The sequence below is a fragment of the Pithys albifrons genome, chromosome 4, assembly GCF_047495875.1.
Source record: "Pithys albifrons albifrons isolate INPA30051 chromosome 4, PitAlb_v1, whole genome shotgun sequence".
In the NCBI taxonomy this organism is placed as follows: Eukaryota; Metazoa; Chordata; class Aves; order Passeriformes; family Thamnophilidae; genus Pithys; species Pithys albifrons.
The window spans coordinates 63,553,442-63,568,763 of record NC_092461.1 but is presented as its reverse complement, the minus strand read 5'-3'; the positions used below and the strand labels follow the sequence as shown (position 1 = coordinate 63,568,763).

Below are 15,322 nucleotides of genomic sequence, written 5' to 3'. Positions count from 1 at the left end.
CATAATACCAGTAAGAAATAACCATACAATTGGGCATGTCTGGGGCTGAAATTTACTCCTGGAGGAGTCTGATATTTTTGTTTTTTACTGAGGGAATTAGTGAAACTTCTAAATACTTTTTCTAATGGGTTCATAAACCACCTCTCTGTTGTGTGGTGCTTTCTCCTCACCCAGCTTCATCTCGCCCTCCCAGCAAAGCTCTGCACGTGCAAGTCCTTCATCCTTACTTGGAGATTCAAAGCCGTGAGTCAACCCTGTGCCAAGCCAAGTCACCCAGTGCTATTCCACACAAGCTCCTCTTCTGTTTCAGCCAGGCAAGATGAGGGGAAGGGGAGCAATAGAGGGCAAAGGGGCACAGCACAGAATGAAATCAGACTTAGGCGGCAGCTGGAACAGCATGGTATCAAGCATTGCAGGGTGGGATGGGATCCTGAAAAGAGGGATTATCAAAGGGGAGAAGGGGATGAGAGTGGGCTTTTGAGGAGAAGGCTGAAGGACTGCCTTGGAGAAAGTCCCTGGCAAATGCAGAGGTCACAAGTTCCCTGGCCCAAGTGCTGGAAATTCCTCAAAGATTCTTAGTTGATATGGTATTGCATTTACATTTGATTTACTTGGATGAGGAAGCCACATCAAGTCCTCAAATAGATTTGGATAAAAATAGTGGAGTTCAGGGAACTGCAGCTATAGTAAAAATTAATTTTGTCAAAATGTAAAGCAATGGTTAGTCAAAAATAATGACTGTGAAAACAAGGGCTCTGTTTCCTTGCTGTTTCACATGCAGAAAACACATATAACTGGGTAACTAGGGCTACTATGTGTGTTAGGCTAGCCCTGCACTTAAAACTGCATGGGATTAAGAGCCTATATGGTAAGTATAGATGTGAAATCAGTAAAACTCTTCTTACGGTGGAGACAGAACCAAGCCATGCTCCCAAATGTAAGTCAAGGAAAATGAACATTTTTATCATGCTTATTTCAGGGAGAAGTAATTTAGATGGGGAGGAGATGAGGCACTACACATCACTTCCTTGACTTTTTAATGCTTTTCTCTTTTCAGACAGTATTAACAAATTAAGGTCATGTTTTGTCTTCATGGTGGGTATTTACATGATAATGAGACCGGCATGTGTGTTTGTATCTGTATTTATATATGTCATTCTTTCACGGTCAGCTACATCTGTAATTATGCATTTTGCTAGACTCTAGTATTCTATACCGTATTTTAAACTGCAATGCTGTATGACTAAACAATTTAAAACAATATAATCTCCTTAAAATAACTACAGACAATTTATTAATTTAAGGTAATACATTGCTTATAATTGCATGGATGAGCTTTGCAAATTTTTCAGAACCTTCCCAAATTTACAAAAGTGACATAATGAAAATAATTGAATTAAGACTTTTTAATATAGAATGTTTTAATCCTGTGAAGAATATATTTTTCTTCATAGATAAAAGCACTACCATTTAAAAATCTAAACAACATATAGACAGCAAAATGCCAAACACTTCTTCATTTTTTAAAAGTTAATTTGTGTTATTTTAATGTCTGCTGTCATTGGCAAAATAACAGAAGAGACTTTAGGAAGCATTATAGTCCCCAGGAATAATCTTCAAAATTTAAAGTCTTAAAGTTGATTTAGAGTCAAACATGTCAATCATTGAGTGCTGTTCTTTAAAGCATATATGGCGTTTCTTAATAACTTGATTACCCTTTTAGAGTAACATTTCATTCAAAATGTAGTGGAATGAGTGCTGCTTTTTTCTTCATGGAGAGCAAGAGTGTAAATGGTGTAAAGTGAGATCATATTCACTCTTTCTGCTGAAAACATTTTGTCTTTCATACTGCTTTTATCTGGCAATTTTATTTGATGTATGTAATCAGGCAACAAGGGTTGTGTAAACTTTGGCAATCTGCCTTAGAGTTACCAAGGTGTGTCCTGGCTGGAGCAAAGCCCACAGCTTCCCGTTTGTGACGTGACTCCCAAATCCGACCATGATCATGTGAACCACCTCCCCCACCCCCCTCTGGCCGTGTTGAAACGTTTTCTCTCTGTGTGACACAAGTGAGGTGAATATAAACCATTAGTGAATTAACTGCGCTGTAGTTTGCACAGAGCGCTCAGAATATGGCTCGATTCTGCTTCCCCATCATGCAGTCAATAGCAGCTTTGCTGCTGAACGTGTAGAGAGACACACCAGCCCGATAAATGCTGAATAGTGTTATTAGTGAGGGAACAGATGAACCAAGAACACTGCCAATACCATGCAAGCAATCTTCCTGGGGGATGGGGAAAGGAACAGTGATTAATGCGGGGGCTCCATCATCTGCATCAGCTGAGTGGTGGCTGTTGACAGAACTACGCCGGCTTATGCTGGCTGAGGGGATCTGGTCCACAGGAAATTTAATTTAGGGGACGAAGTAAACAAAAGAGCTATATCGTAAACTGCCAAGGCAATAAAAGGCAAGAATGTTAAATGGATTTAGAATGCAGTTAGGCTTTTTATAAAATAAGGGGATTGACTGAGAAGGGCAAAGCAAGGAGATAGGGTTGAGAGAAACTTTGACTTTGCAGTTGAGCTCAGTAACAATTTGCTATCCCACAATTAATTATTATTAAATTTAAGGTGACAACCAGCTTTTGCTGTTTCTGGTTTCGAATTAAACAACCACACTGAGTTAAACAGTTACTATTTTAGCACATAGAATTGACTCTCTTTACTGTTGCACCAGAAATCACAGAAAACTGCTTCTGACAAAACAGGATTAACTCCTGCGTGCCATTATTAAGATACCATGTACAACATCCTTTCTGGCAGTAATAGACAATATTTTACTATTATCTGTACACCTTACACTTTAGCAGGGTGACACTATGATCTGCCACTCAGGCCTTCATTGCCACTCTATCAGTTTGGCAAGTTAGTAATTCGTTCTGTCTCTGTACTTGGAAGCAGCTATCTTCACCTTTTAAATTGCCATTTTCCCTTTTATTGCTAGTATCTTGCTTTAGCATTCAAATCACAAAGCAGAGTGGTAAGTCTGTTATTAAGGCTAAGATACAACTGGATATCTAAAAACAAATGGCTTAAAACAAAGGCTCAAATTTTCAAGGCTGAAGCTTGAACTGTGTCTGACCTATCTGATTTTTTTTTACAACAAGCAAAACCTTCCTTTCTCTTTGGGAGCATTTACGACAGGGGAAACCCAGAAACAAAGTGAGAGAGATGAGCATGCTGCAACTGCTCCTCAATACTCAGGAGAGAGTCCATAAAAAGAGCCTGACAAGAATCCCAGTGTAAATGGATGTAAATGGCGAAAATGCTGAGGCAGAGAAAAGGCAGAGGGATGATGATGTGATTGACATGTTAGAGAAGCAAACAGCTGTTCCAGGAAGCTTGTGCAAGGCTGGGACCACTCAAACAATGTATGATCTTGTGGGGAAGAAGCTGCATAATTACACAGATCTTAGTAGAAATAGGAGACACAACTTTGTAGTTCCACTCTGTGAAGTGGTACTTAAAAAATCTCTTAGGTCCCAAACAAGTCAAGGACTGCCTAGCAGGGAAAGGAAAGGCCAGAGTTATTCTGAATCACTGTGAATGCTCTGAAAGGGGCAACATAAACTTCTCTACTAGCAATTGTATGAAAATAATGCTGGTGGAGATGCACCGAGGTGTTTGCCTCTGAAAAATGTAATTACTCAATTTTAAATCCTAGTTATGTTGGTGCAGGGTAGTACATAGAGGGCAACCCAAAAAAATTCACTTGAATACAAGGTTTAATTAAATTGTTGAGACACAATTAAACAATTATTAAAGAAATTTTTACTTGTAATTCCATTTCTGGAACAACTAAATTGTCCAATACATGGAATTTTCTTTCAGAGTCCCTTCTCATGCTCAATATTGTTTCTGCATATCAGTAATTTTACTGAGGCCCTAATTAGTCAGCGCCATCATACAGGAGTGGACTGCTAAAATATAGAGCAGAATTTCTTCCCTAGGGCAAGTAAGGTGTCGGAACAACAATGTGAATTCTTTTCATACCTTGAGGAAGAACACAGCCAACAGCTTAAAAGCCTTCATGGGATAGAATCAGACTGTTGTAGAGATGAATCCTTACACAGGGGTTTGCACAAGCAAGTGTCATTGGAGAATTCCTACTACAGGCACAACACAGCTGCAGTGCTACTTTTATTTTATTGAGATCCACTCACATTGTGAAAAATGACTATCTGCAAGCAAAATGAAAATACTTTTTACCTTCTTAAGATTATGGGTAGGCAGGAAGATGCAGCTGAGTAGTTGAAAGTGCACAAGAAAATTAATGCAGTACTTATTTCCTTTTGGAAAAGGAAAACTGGAAATGATTTTAACTGTTTTTTTACCATCGTGAAGATGTCACTGCAGAGGAAAGCACCTTCCCTAAATTCTCCTTTGTTGAATAAAACCTAGGACATTCCACCATGGATCAAAAAAGAAAGAAATACTGTACAGTATAAAAACAGTTTGCCACAGCTGCCTTTAAAACAATGCATCACATGCCTCATTGTGGTGACAGCGCGGTACTGCACTCCATCTTTTTGGCGTTGGCTCAGATTTTATCCATTAAAAAAAACCCGCATGACAACTGAGAGTCCAGTCTGGGAAACTCTTGTTGGTAGTGTTCACTGGTACTTTATTTTCCTTCTCCTCAGAAGTGATGCACATTAGTAACCTCTGTTTTCAGTAGCAAGGATGTGCTAGAAAGATCCACATACTCAGAAGTGGAGTATAGGATGGCTGCCAAAATAACTGAACACATTCAGAACTGAAACAGATGTGGTAAGGAAGGGATATGTTGAGCAGAAGCAGAAAGTACTACACATAGGTGCGATACTGCACATAAACTTCAAATGGCAGGAACAGCATTTGGAGGATGAAAAAAATCATGAGGATAAAACAAGTTCTGCATTGGTACCAGTGCCTCTTGCTGCTGAAAGGCTGATGAATGAACTGCTGAGTGAAGAGGCTGGAAACGGTGATCTCTCTGATGGAGAAAAAACAAATAGTGTTTCAGGCAGTAGCTCCTGACAGAAAAATTAGTTAGCTTAAGACAAGTAAGGCTGAGTGTTTCAAATACAGATATTGCAGGATGAATCAGATGGATTTTTACTCCAGATAATGGATGTATAGGGAGCACTCAGAGAAGTCAATTTTTTCCTGAGGTTAGGCAGCTAAAAAGACAGCTGTGGAGACTAGAACCTGGCAAACAATAAAAATTAAGCTCCAATGATTTTACTGTATTTACTGAAAGAGCTCCAGAGCATTTGTGGAGAGCTTGTCACTAGCTGAAAAAACACCAGTGAACTAGGTGAAAAACCACCAGTTTTTGTCATACCATCACCACTGACACTTGTGAAGGAGGCAGCTGGGGGCCAAGACACAGCCCTTGGAAGCTTCTGACCTTCCTAAACCAAGGGTAAACTAAATACTGATGATCGTGAGGAGAACCCAGATAGGAACATTATTCACAGAGTAAGAAGATGCAATGATTTGAAGAGTAACAAAAATTTCATGTCAAACCAACATCAGCTGAAGACATTTAGCTGAAGGGAACAGTCCTTGCACCCCTCTCATTCACTTTGGAATATTTCAAATTATTTCAAAAGCTCTTCAGATTTCTGAGGGCCAGCAATCAAATATACATTAGAAACAGTGGCATTTCTGTCCCCAGGAAGTGAACTGGCATAAATGTATGCCTTATATGGAGAGGCAATCAGGTCCTTCACTTTCTTTCCTCTAAACTTCTGCTTGGAGAATTTAAAAAAAAAAAGATGGAAAGCCTATCACAGAGGGTGAAATACACTGTTTCAAAGAATAACTACATATAGGTGTAATGAGCATTCTTTGAATTAATATTAATCTGAAATCCTGGATTGTGGGAACATAGAATTTCAGCTGTACCTGTTCAAAAGTTTTGTCCGTTGACCAGTGATAGGTCAAGTGTATAAAACAAACATTATTGTGTTGCTTCACATAACTATCTTATACACCCTCAAGATCAAACTATTTCTTAAGTGGGTGAAAAAATTAGTATATGAACTTGATAATTAGCCAGTATTTCAAGGCTCTGGTAACTAAGGATAGCAAGGGGAAATTTTCTGACTCCTAAAGGACTGCTGGTTTTGATGGTGCTCAGCAAGCCCCAGAAATGATCCAGAATGTGAAGCTGTTTTCCTGACAGTGTGGACTTCAGCACTGGAATGAATGACTGAGTGCTGCCTTGACTGTTGATGCAGCATATTGCAGATGTTTTGTCCATCAGAACACGGACTGTGGAATTTTGCAGAAGGAGTATAAGTGCTTCACTGGCTTTCAGCAGATCTTAAAGGAGGTATAGTTATATCTTTATTGCCTTCTGACCATATGGCCTGCATAGCACAGAAAAAGAGCCAACCCTTTTTAGCACTGTCTGGGTCTCTTGCTTGGACCTGCATCTGATTGTACTGCTGTCCTCACTGAGCTCTGCATGTGCTGTTACTTTAGCTATCCTGTCTACAGGCAAGCACTTCATAAACATTCTTGAGGAAGAATCTGAGGTCTCGAATGGTGCAAAATTCCTGGTAAAGACTGGTCTCCAGGGCCTGGTCCACAAGCCTAATGGCTGGTTAATTGGCAATATGCACCCCATATGCATCCCACAAGGTAAGGCATAAATCAGTCTCAAGCTGAGAATTGTGGGGGCAGATGTTGTAATTTCTTCTCGGATTTAAAGTGTGTCTCTCTTGGCTCACTATTATGGAGTGAAAATACAGGATTTTGGCCTGGTTTTGGAAGAAACCAATACAAATGTCAGCATTAAAAAAAAAAAAAAGAGATTTGCCCTCAGCCTTTAACTCCTTTGTCTGTGGTTGCATGTTTGCTCCCTGTGTGCACGATGAAGTTCAAATACATCATCTTGAGTAATTTGGGAACTCAAATAATTGGGATCACTGCTGAGGATGAAAAAAAGGTAATGGTGGAGGTTACTATATTTCCAAAGTGTAAGGGTATTTTCACCTTCATTTGAGGCCCTGATGAGGACACTCCTTATGGGGGATGCACTTGATCCTAATGGAAGTTTCTCTTACAGTTGACATTGGATTCTTAGAACATTTTGTCAAGGAGAACAAGCAGTGCTTGCTTCTTGAAGGTTTTTAATGACATGTCTTGGATTTTCTAATCTTGAAAAAAAATTCCTGCAGAAACAAAGCATAATGCATCTCAAAGTCCTATCTCCTATATATCTTTTTCTGAAAATGACATTTCAAGGTTATACGTCATTGAAATGGACAAATGGCAGCATTTATTAGAGGGAAGAAAGTCAAACCAGATGTAATGGGAATCCTCATCTGCTTTCACTAAAACTGAAACAGAACCTAGTTTTGATGTTAATTTGAATAGCAACCTGTGAACCATATTTCAGGTTAACAAAATGGTAAAATCCTAAATTTGAGGTCTGGATAATTTGATATCTGAATTCTACGTCTTCTCTCCTAACACCCAGTGAATAGTAGTTAAATATTCTTACCAAACATATATACAATATAATTGTATTTTCCAAAAAGACTATAGGTTTTGCGTCTTTGTTTCTATGAGGGCTATTTAATTTTGGATAAATACGTGCCAGGTCTGAATTTTGTTTCTAAAGTGTACTGCTTTCTACAAAGTAATTACACATAATAGAGTACCTTTCATTCCACTTTGTAATATTTACTAAGGCATTTTAATGTATTAGATCTCATCTAGCCTTTTTACAATTCTAGCCTAACAAACTTTTTTTACTAAATCTCTTACTGTGGACACTAGTTCTGTCTTCATTTATCTTTGCAGGTTTCCTTCAAGGAGCCCACATGTAATCAGTTCTGATTCCCTTTACATTTCATCTTGCTTCCCAACTCCATCACAGGTCTCAATATTTCCACTATCAGAGCCTTTTTTCCTTTTTTCATCCCTTTTCAGCTGAGTAAGACTTGAAATTGGATGGGACTCCATTGTAACATGGCTGCTATTTCACTACAGTACAGGTGCAGACACTTCTCTGTGGTTCATTAGATCTGATCCTGTGTGTGCAGGCCCCTTTGTTGATTGAAATTCAATGACCATGAGGTAGGGTTTGTCAGAGACCACCAGTACTGCTAATCCTGATAGAACATCTGATTATCTTTAGCTGAGAGACTACAGACATTCAGGGGCACCTTCTACAGAAACAAACAGTGATGTTGTTATTAACTCCAGACCTACGGAACACAGAGTCAAGGCTAGAGCTCTTTCTGGAGTAGATTCTAAAAAGCCAAAATAACACACAGAAAACAAAACAAAAAACCCAACTCACTAAACTATAGACTTTGGTCTGCTTTTGTTTGTTTCAAAATATGAGTACGGCGGGTTTGTACTTTGTATTATATTGTCACATAATGCAAAATTCTTTCCTGTGTATTCTCTTTCTCTTTTAAATCTTTAACTTCTATATCTTTCTCCCCTTTTCTCTAGTTCATCTGCTCTTTTTCTCTAACTATTGTATTTGCCCACATACAGATCAAGCCTGCATAACAGGCAGCCTTTTGCCTTCCTGTGCTTCAGCCTCATATCCTCACTTTGCAAGTCTGATCTGCTTTAGTCTGTTTTGCATTTCTAAATAGGTATGAGCTAGGTCCTTCTCAGCTGAACAACTCCAGATGCTCTGTAGAAAGCGGGGAGCCACTGCCCATACCCTGGCAAGCCACACTGGCAGCTGCTCCATGGCACCTCAACCCTATGGAGGTGGTATCTCCCATTGCTTGCAGCAAATCCACTGGTACTCAGAAGCTGCCACTTCCAGAGGTGTACTCATGATAACTGAGGGTTCTCAAGCTGGGTAGGAGTATCTGGTCAAGTTTGTAGCACCCAGCCTTGAGCTTGAACATTAAGTGACATTCATGTATAGGTTCAATTTTTTTCTAAGCTAAATCACTTGAAAAGCTTAGTTGTGTAGAGGAACATGGATATACTTCAACAGAAACAAATGACAGAGATCACAGGGTGAAGTGAAAGCTCGATGAAACATTTCAGGCTGCCTGTGTAGCAAAGGAATGTATGTCTGCTGTTCCTGCTAGAAAAGAAGCCAACGTCACGTAAATCCAACATTTCCATTTGCTTGCCTTAAATCAATGGGCTTGTGGTGCTATTCCTTAGAGTCAACAAACATGCCAGGAAAAATCTGTTTCCAAGCTAACTGCCCTTTCCCAGAACTGCCTGTAGGTGCCAGGGAGGATGGAAAAGTGGGCTGCTGGGCTGCAGAGGTGCTTAAGGGAGGAGTTGGCCAGCACAAGAGAATTGTAGAGTTTAAGACAAAGAGGGACCTTCAGTTTTCCCAGAGTTCTTACTAAAAACTTCTAATTCATATAATGAGAAAAGCAATATCCTAAACCATGCAATCTAAAATATTGTCTGTCCTCCTTTCTCAGTAATTTTCAATATAATGATAGAAACTATGAGCATGAGGTATTATTTTCCTCATGCTTTTTGCTTTAATGCTAGATTGAAATATTGCTCTAAGAAAAGATAGGAAGATGAAGGTGGTACATTCCTGTAGTCTAGAAGAACTCTGCAGAGACTTTTGTTAATTTAGGAAAGTGCTTTTACATAGTTAGTGAAGCTGCCTTGCTAGCAAGCCACTCTGTGAAGATCTCATGTAGCAACCAGAAGGTTTTTACAGGCACACACAGAGCCTGTATTCTGTCTCAGAATGTATGTATGTATATATATAACCTCCACAGAGAAACCTTGTGACTGTCCTTGCTGCCACATTGTAGTGCTTTATGGGAAAACCTTGGTAAGGAAGAGATACTTGAGCCACACACTTACCCACCTGTGCCTGTCTGTTCCAAACATCTTCTGTCCCTACTGCAGCCTGTTCTCCTGGGTAGAAAAGCTGCTCAGTATATAGTTGCAAGTTAGTTTATCTTTATACTAGTGGAAGTCCTAATAAGAAGACACACCATCATTGCACACCGAGCTTTGGAGATCAGCTGCTGGATGTGGTTTAGCCTATCCATGCATCAGCAGCCGTGGTGACAGGCTTACCCAAACTGCAGTGGCCTCATTATATCTGTACTTGCTCTGTAGGCTGCTCTAACTTCTGAGTGAAGGCAACACATGATTGGATGATCATCTTAGCTAACACATTAGGATGTTGATTATGCAGAAATTTACTCTCACAAATCAGAGGAGGTATTAATACGTTGCAGAATTCCACAATGATATCGGTGGGGAAAAGAAAGTGAGAAAATCCTGTGTTTATAGGAAGAATCTTGTAAAAAACATTTTGCATCCCTTATTTTGTGGAAAAAAAAATAGTATGCAAAATACTCAAAGCACCTCTGTGGGTTTTTTGAAGCCAACTTAGACTTCTGTAAATTACATTGCAAAATAGTCTCCATTGCGCAGCTAGTACCCCATCTTGTACAAAAGTTTGTTGGCTAAAGAGAAATGGCAAAATCCTGTAAAGATATTGTGCATCTATAATGAATCCCAAATTAGAAGAGATTAAGTGTTGATTTTTAAAAGAAAAGTTAAAATGAGCCCCCCAAACCCCCAGACAATTGGGAAAGAAAAATTCTAATTCCTCTTGATTTCACCACTCATTTGAAAAAATGGAACATGGATGAATATGAAGGCTAATGCTAGACATCAAAGATAAGGGGGGAAAAAGTCCAATAAGATAGGATTAAAGAAACATTGGAATAAATTGATGTTCTGATAATATGAAATTCATAATTTTGGTTGAAATCCATCTTTGGAAAAGAGCCTGCAGATCAATACCTGGCTCTGAGACTGGTGTCGCTGGCACAGTTTTGGGCTTTTTGATCATAGGTTGGTTTAAACAACAGGGGGCTTCCCGGTGACACAGGGTCCACCTGTCTTAAAGGGAGAAAAGAATCTTTGCTTAGCAGGTAGCGGGTCTTAGGGAAGAGCTTTAAACTAGATTTGAAGGGAAAAGGGGATAAAACCAGGTTCGACAGAGATAAGCCTGGGGGCACCTTACTGATGTTGGAAGGACAGTGCTCTAGCAAGTTCCTTTAGTCTGCCATCTCAGTGTAGGTACTAGATGGAGATCCATGTGACAGCAAAGATGCAAGAGTTATTGATGTGTAAAAAAGCACAGAAGTGCCTGAGAATGGTTGTGTAGGCATTAGAGCGTCTTCCCTGCAAAAAGTGGTAGGATCAATAGCTCAGCTGAAGTACATCTACACCAAGGATGGACACAGGATGGGCAACAAACAGGAGGAGCTGGAAGACATTGCACAGCAGGAAAATGATTATACTTGCCATCATGGAAACATGATGGATGACTTCTTGATGGGTTGAGGCCAAATGTTCAGCAAGGCAAAGTGCCAGATTCAGTACTTGGGTCACCACAACTCCAGGCAGGGCTACAGGCTTAAGTTACAGTGGCTGGAAAGAAGCCCATTCAGAAAAGGACCTGGGGGTGCTGGTTGACAGCCAGCTGACATGAGCCAGCAGGGTGTTCAGGTGGCCAAGATTGCCAATGGCATCCTGGCCTGGATCAGAAATAGTGTGTCCAGCAGGACCAGGGCAGTGATCGTCCCCCTGCACTTGGCACTGGTGAGGTTGCACCTCAAATGCTGAGTCCAGTTTTGGGCCCCTCACTGTGAGAAAGACATTGAGGTATTGGAGCGTGTCCAGAGAAGGGCAACAGAGCTGGGGAAGGGTCTGGTGCACAGGTCTTAGGAGAAGTGGCTGAGGGAGTTTAGTCTTGAGAAAAGAAGGCTCAGGAGGGAGGTCTAATTGCTCTGTACAAGAGGGAATGGCCTCAAGTTGAGCCAGGGGAGTTTTAGATTGGATACTGGGAAAAGTTTCTTCAGTGAAAGGGTTGTCAAACATTGGAAGACACTGCCCAGGGAAGAGGTTAATTCACCACCCCTGGAGGTATTTAAAAGATGTGTAGATCTGGCACTTGGGAAGATGGTTTAGTGGTGGACTCTGCAGTGTTATCTTAACAGTTGGACTTGATGATCTTAAAGGTCTTTTCAAACCTAAACAATTCTGTGATTCTTTTTAATGATTCTGTGATTTTAGCTTCCTAAGTAATTCCTATGGAATTACACAAAAGATAATTGTCTTTCTTAAATTAAGTCCATTAAGCAAAGATACTACTGAACTGCTCTGAAGTAGTGCACGTTGACACTGATTTACCTGGACTGTTACCAGAATTACAATCTTGACATTTTTAGGTCTTGGACTAAAATCATACTTCATAGCTCTGCCAGTTTTATCTGGCATATTTTTGTTGTTCTGTGCCTAGCTGTGTCTGGCTGTTGCACTGAAGTATTCTACAAATAATAAAAAAAGACATATAATAGAAGTAGTTATTTTCCTTATTAGCAATATGTTAGATCTTTCACAGCAAAAATGCAAAGTTTACTGAACCAAAGGAACTGTATGACTGTAAATCTTTAAACACTTACTTCTTTCACGAACCACTGGCAAAAGGCAGGGCCAATCCACTCTCTTGCATGAATCCCACAGTCTATCCAGACAGCTTTCTTGTAGGGCCGTGATCTTTTACCTAACTTGAAGTGTGAATATTCGCAATAGATATCATGACATTAGTGAAACACAATAATAGGAAAATAATAGAATATGAGAAACACTAAACCATTTTGAATTTCCTCATATAAAGGAACAGAAATTTTTTGTTTTCAAAGGTATGGGCAAGATAATGTTAGGAAGGTATGCCAAGACAATGAGACTGTATGGGGGAAAAAAAACTGAAGGAAAAGTGAGATCTGTCAATTCCTCTTCTATGAGGAATGAGATCCTTAAATATCACATGGAGTATGGTGAATAAGTTTGACATTACAGGAGAGTCCTCTGGGGTCTCGCTCTCCTAGTTGTCTACAAACACAAAGCTTTTCAATCCCCTTAAATCCAAATCCTGTTGATTGAACTTGTCCTGTAATTTATCTCCATGCATATCCAATCCATGTAAATAGGACTTGGCTTTTAGTTTTCCATCTTTTTTTCCCTTTCTTCATTAAAGATGACATTCAGAGAGATACTTAGATCTTAACAACTCATCCTTAGAAAACACAGTTAAGCCTTCTCTGGTGTACATGTTGTAACATAAGTAACAAAGTGTCTGTCCCTGATTCCAGACTTTAGTCTAATTAATGACTATTTAATCTTTACCTTGAGTACATACAGTGGTCTCCCTTCATACGATTTTCCAACAGAGAACATGTGAACAAGATCTGGATGAGTTCTATTCAGATGATGCATCCAGTCCTGGATCTGCAAATACAGAAATGAAATAATTGCTTCAATCTTTGCATTTCATGAGAAACAACTGTAACACATTTATTCATCTCACCTCTCAGTCCTCTGTATGTTTTTGGACTTTCCTATAGTTCTTATTTTTGTCTTTTTTTATTTGTTGGCTTTGCTTGTTTCCTTGTTTGTTTTTGTTTCCACACTTTAACTATTGTTTGACTCTCATAGCTCTCTTGCCAGAGGCTGGATGCAGCCTTCAATCATGTGGGATTATTTTTTTCCATTTCATTGTTGGATATTACTGGAATGCATTAGCTGTCCATCAAATATGTGGGGATGGGGCTAATCCACCATTCTCCCTAAATACTAAAGGAATGAAGAAAGAAGCTCCCTGATTCTGCCCACCAGAACAGAGAATGGCAAACAGATTGACCTGCGGGATTCAGTGGTACCTGCAATATTTGTTTCACAGGCACCAGATCTTTTTGTGGTGCAGCACTTTCCATGTCCAGTCTAGTGACTCTGCTTTTCTGCACACTGAAACTCTGTATGTGAGCACACAGAAATCAAAGAAATTATTTACCCAGCCATCATCCAGGATAGTTAAACATGAATTTGTGTCTAAGTGTTTAAAATATTTGTGTCTCTTGGGCAAACAAGCATTTCTTCATATTGCTTAAATGACTCAGTGTGACTAACCATTTACTGAAATCTCTTATTCCACCAGAGTAAAAGACCTACTTGAAAAACAAAACTCAGAAGCTGTCAAAGATGTAAAGATAAACTTTGAATACTAATACTAAAAGTATATATATTTTCAAGAAGGTGCCTATTTTCTAAGATGAAAAACTTAGAACACTTCTAAAAATGAACAGGTAATCAGAACTTGTAGACAGAATGAAATCTTAGCCTTATTAAATACAATAGTATAGTAGATAAGAGGAACAATATGAATTTTGACATACTTCTTCCAGGGAGTGATACACTTCATAGTTATACCCAGAGAGGGACCTTCTATTCCTGTATGACCTCAGTCCAGTTTGGTTTTCTACTGCTTTCTGCAGGTCTGATATGAGAATCCTGTGTAAAAAAAAAGATATCACTATTACTGAAAATCTAGTTGAATACACAAGCTAAATCAGAACAACAATCACGCTTATAATAAATATAGCAGGAATTAAACCATCCTGACTTTGCTTCATCTGTTGTTTTGACAAGGGAGTGGTTCAGGCTCATTTGAATATAAATTGCCAAATAAATATGCCAGCTGCTTTGAAATGTAACAGTGCCTTAAAAAACACAATGAGCTTGTTAAATGACTAAAACAGAATGATGTAAATAACGTAGTCAATGTGAAGAAGAAACTACTTTCATTTGTTTATGGAACAGTATTTTCCGTCTTCTTTTATAATCCAGTTGTACTATGTGATCATGGATCTTCAAAAACTGATTTTAAACCATTTAACAAAATCTTTTCAGGCTTAGAAAAACATTCACATACTTTTGGGAGCTATTGTTCTGCCTGGGAACACTAAATATAGTTGCAAGTTGTAGAACTCAAAAAAACATGGCAGCATTATCATTCTGTCTGAAACAAAAAAAAAAAAAGAAAAAGAAAAAATCTTAAGTGTGCTTTGTTGTTCACATTATCTACTCTGCAATAGTTGTTTCCCATTTATATTAAAATAACTCAGGAAAAACATAAAACAATACTTAATGGAAATTACATATACTTGCATGAAAAGCAAAAGGTTCTTTGCATGAAGAGCAAAATGCAGAAAGAGTTGTGTAAGCTTAAAACTTTCCTGGTTTATGCTAAGAATAAATAATAATACAAATATAAAAATACAATACAGCAAAAATATAAAAAATATAAATAAGGAGTTCCATCAGATGGTAGCAGGAGCTGGGAATATCGCCACTGACATCAGAAACAACAGGACTGTAAAACTGAGTCATCCTTGTGTGCCACCTTCTCCTAAAGCATGGCAATGTGTAACCACCATACCACTAATTCTCA

At 39.0% G+C, this 15,322-nt stretch overlaps 1 protein-coding gene across 1 annotated transcript in view; it reads right to left on the bottom strand.

The window, feature by feature from the left end:
- CPA6 (carboxypeptidase A6) overlaps nucleotides 1–15,322 on the bottom strand; it is a 79,938-nt gene that overhangs the window by 13,239 nt on the left and 51,377 nt on the right. The window contains exons 4-6 of the mRNA XM_071553086.1: nucleotides 14,268–14,382; nucleotides 13,222–13,323; nucleotides 12,498–12,602 (exon numbers count right to left, since the gene is read on the bottom strand). Coding sequence (XP_071409187.1) covers nucleotides 12,498–12,602; nucleotides 13,222–13,323; nucleotides 14,268–14,382 — 322 coding nt within the window. The remainder of the gene's footprint in view (nucleotides 1–12,497; nucleotides 12,603–13,221; nucleotides 13,324–14,267; nucleotides 14,383–15,322) is intronic.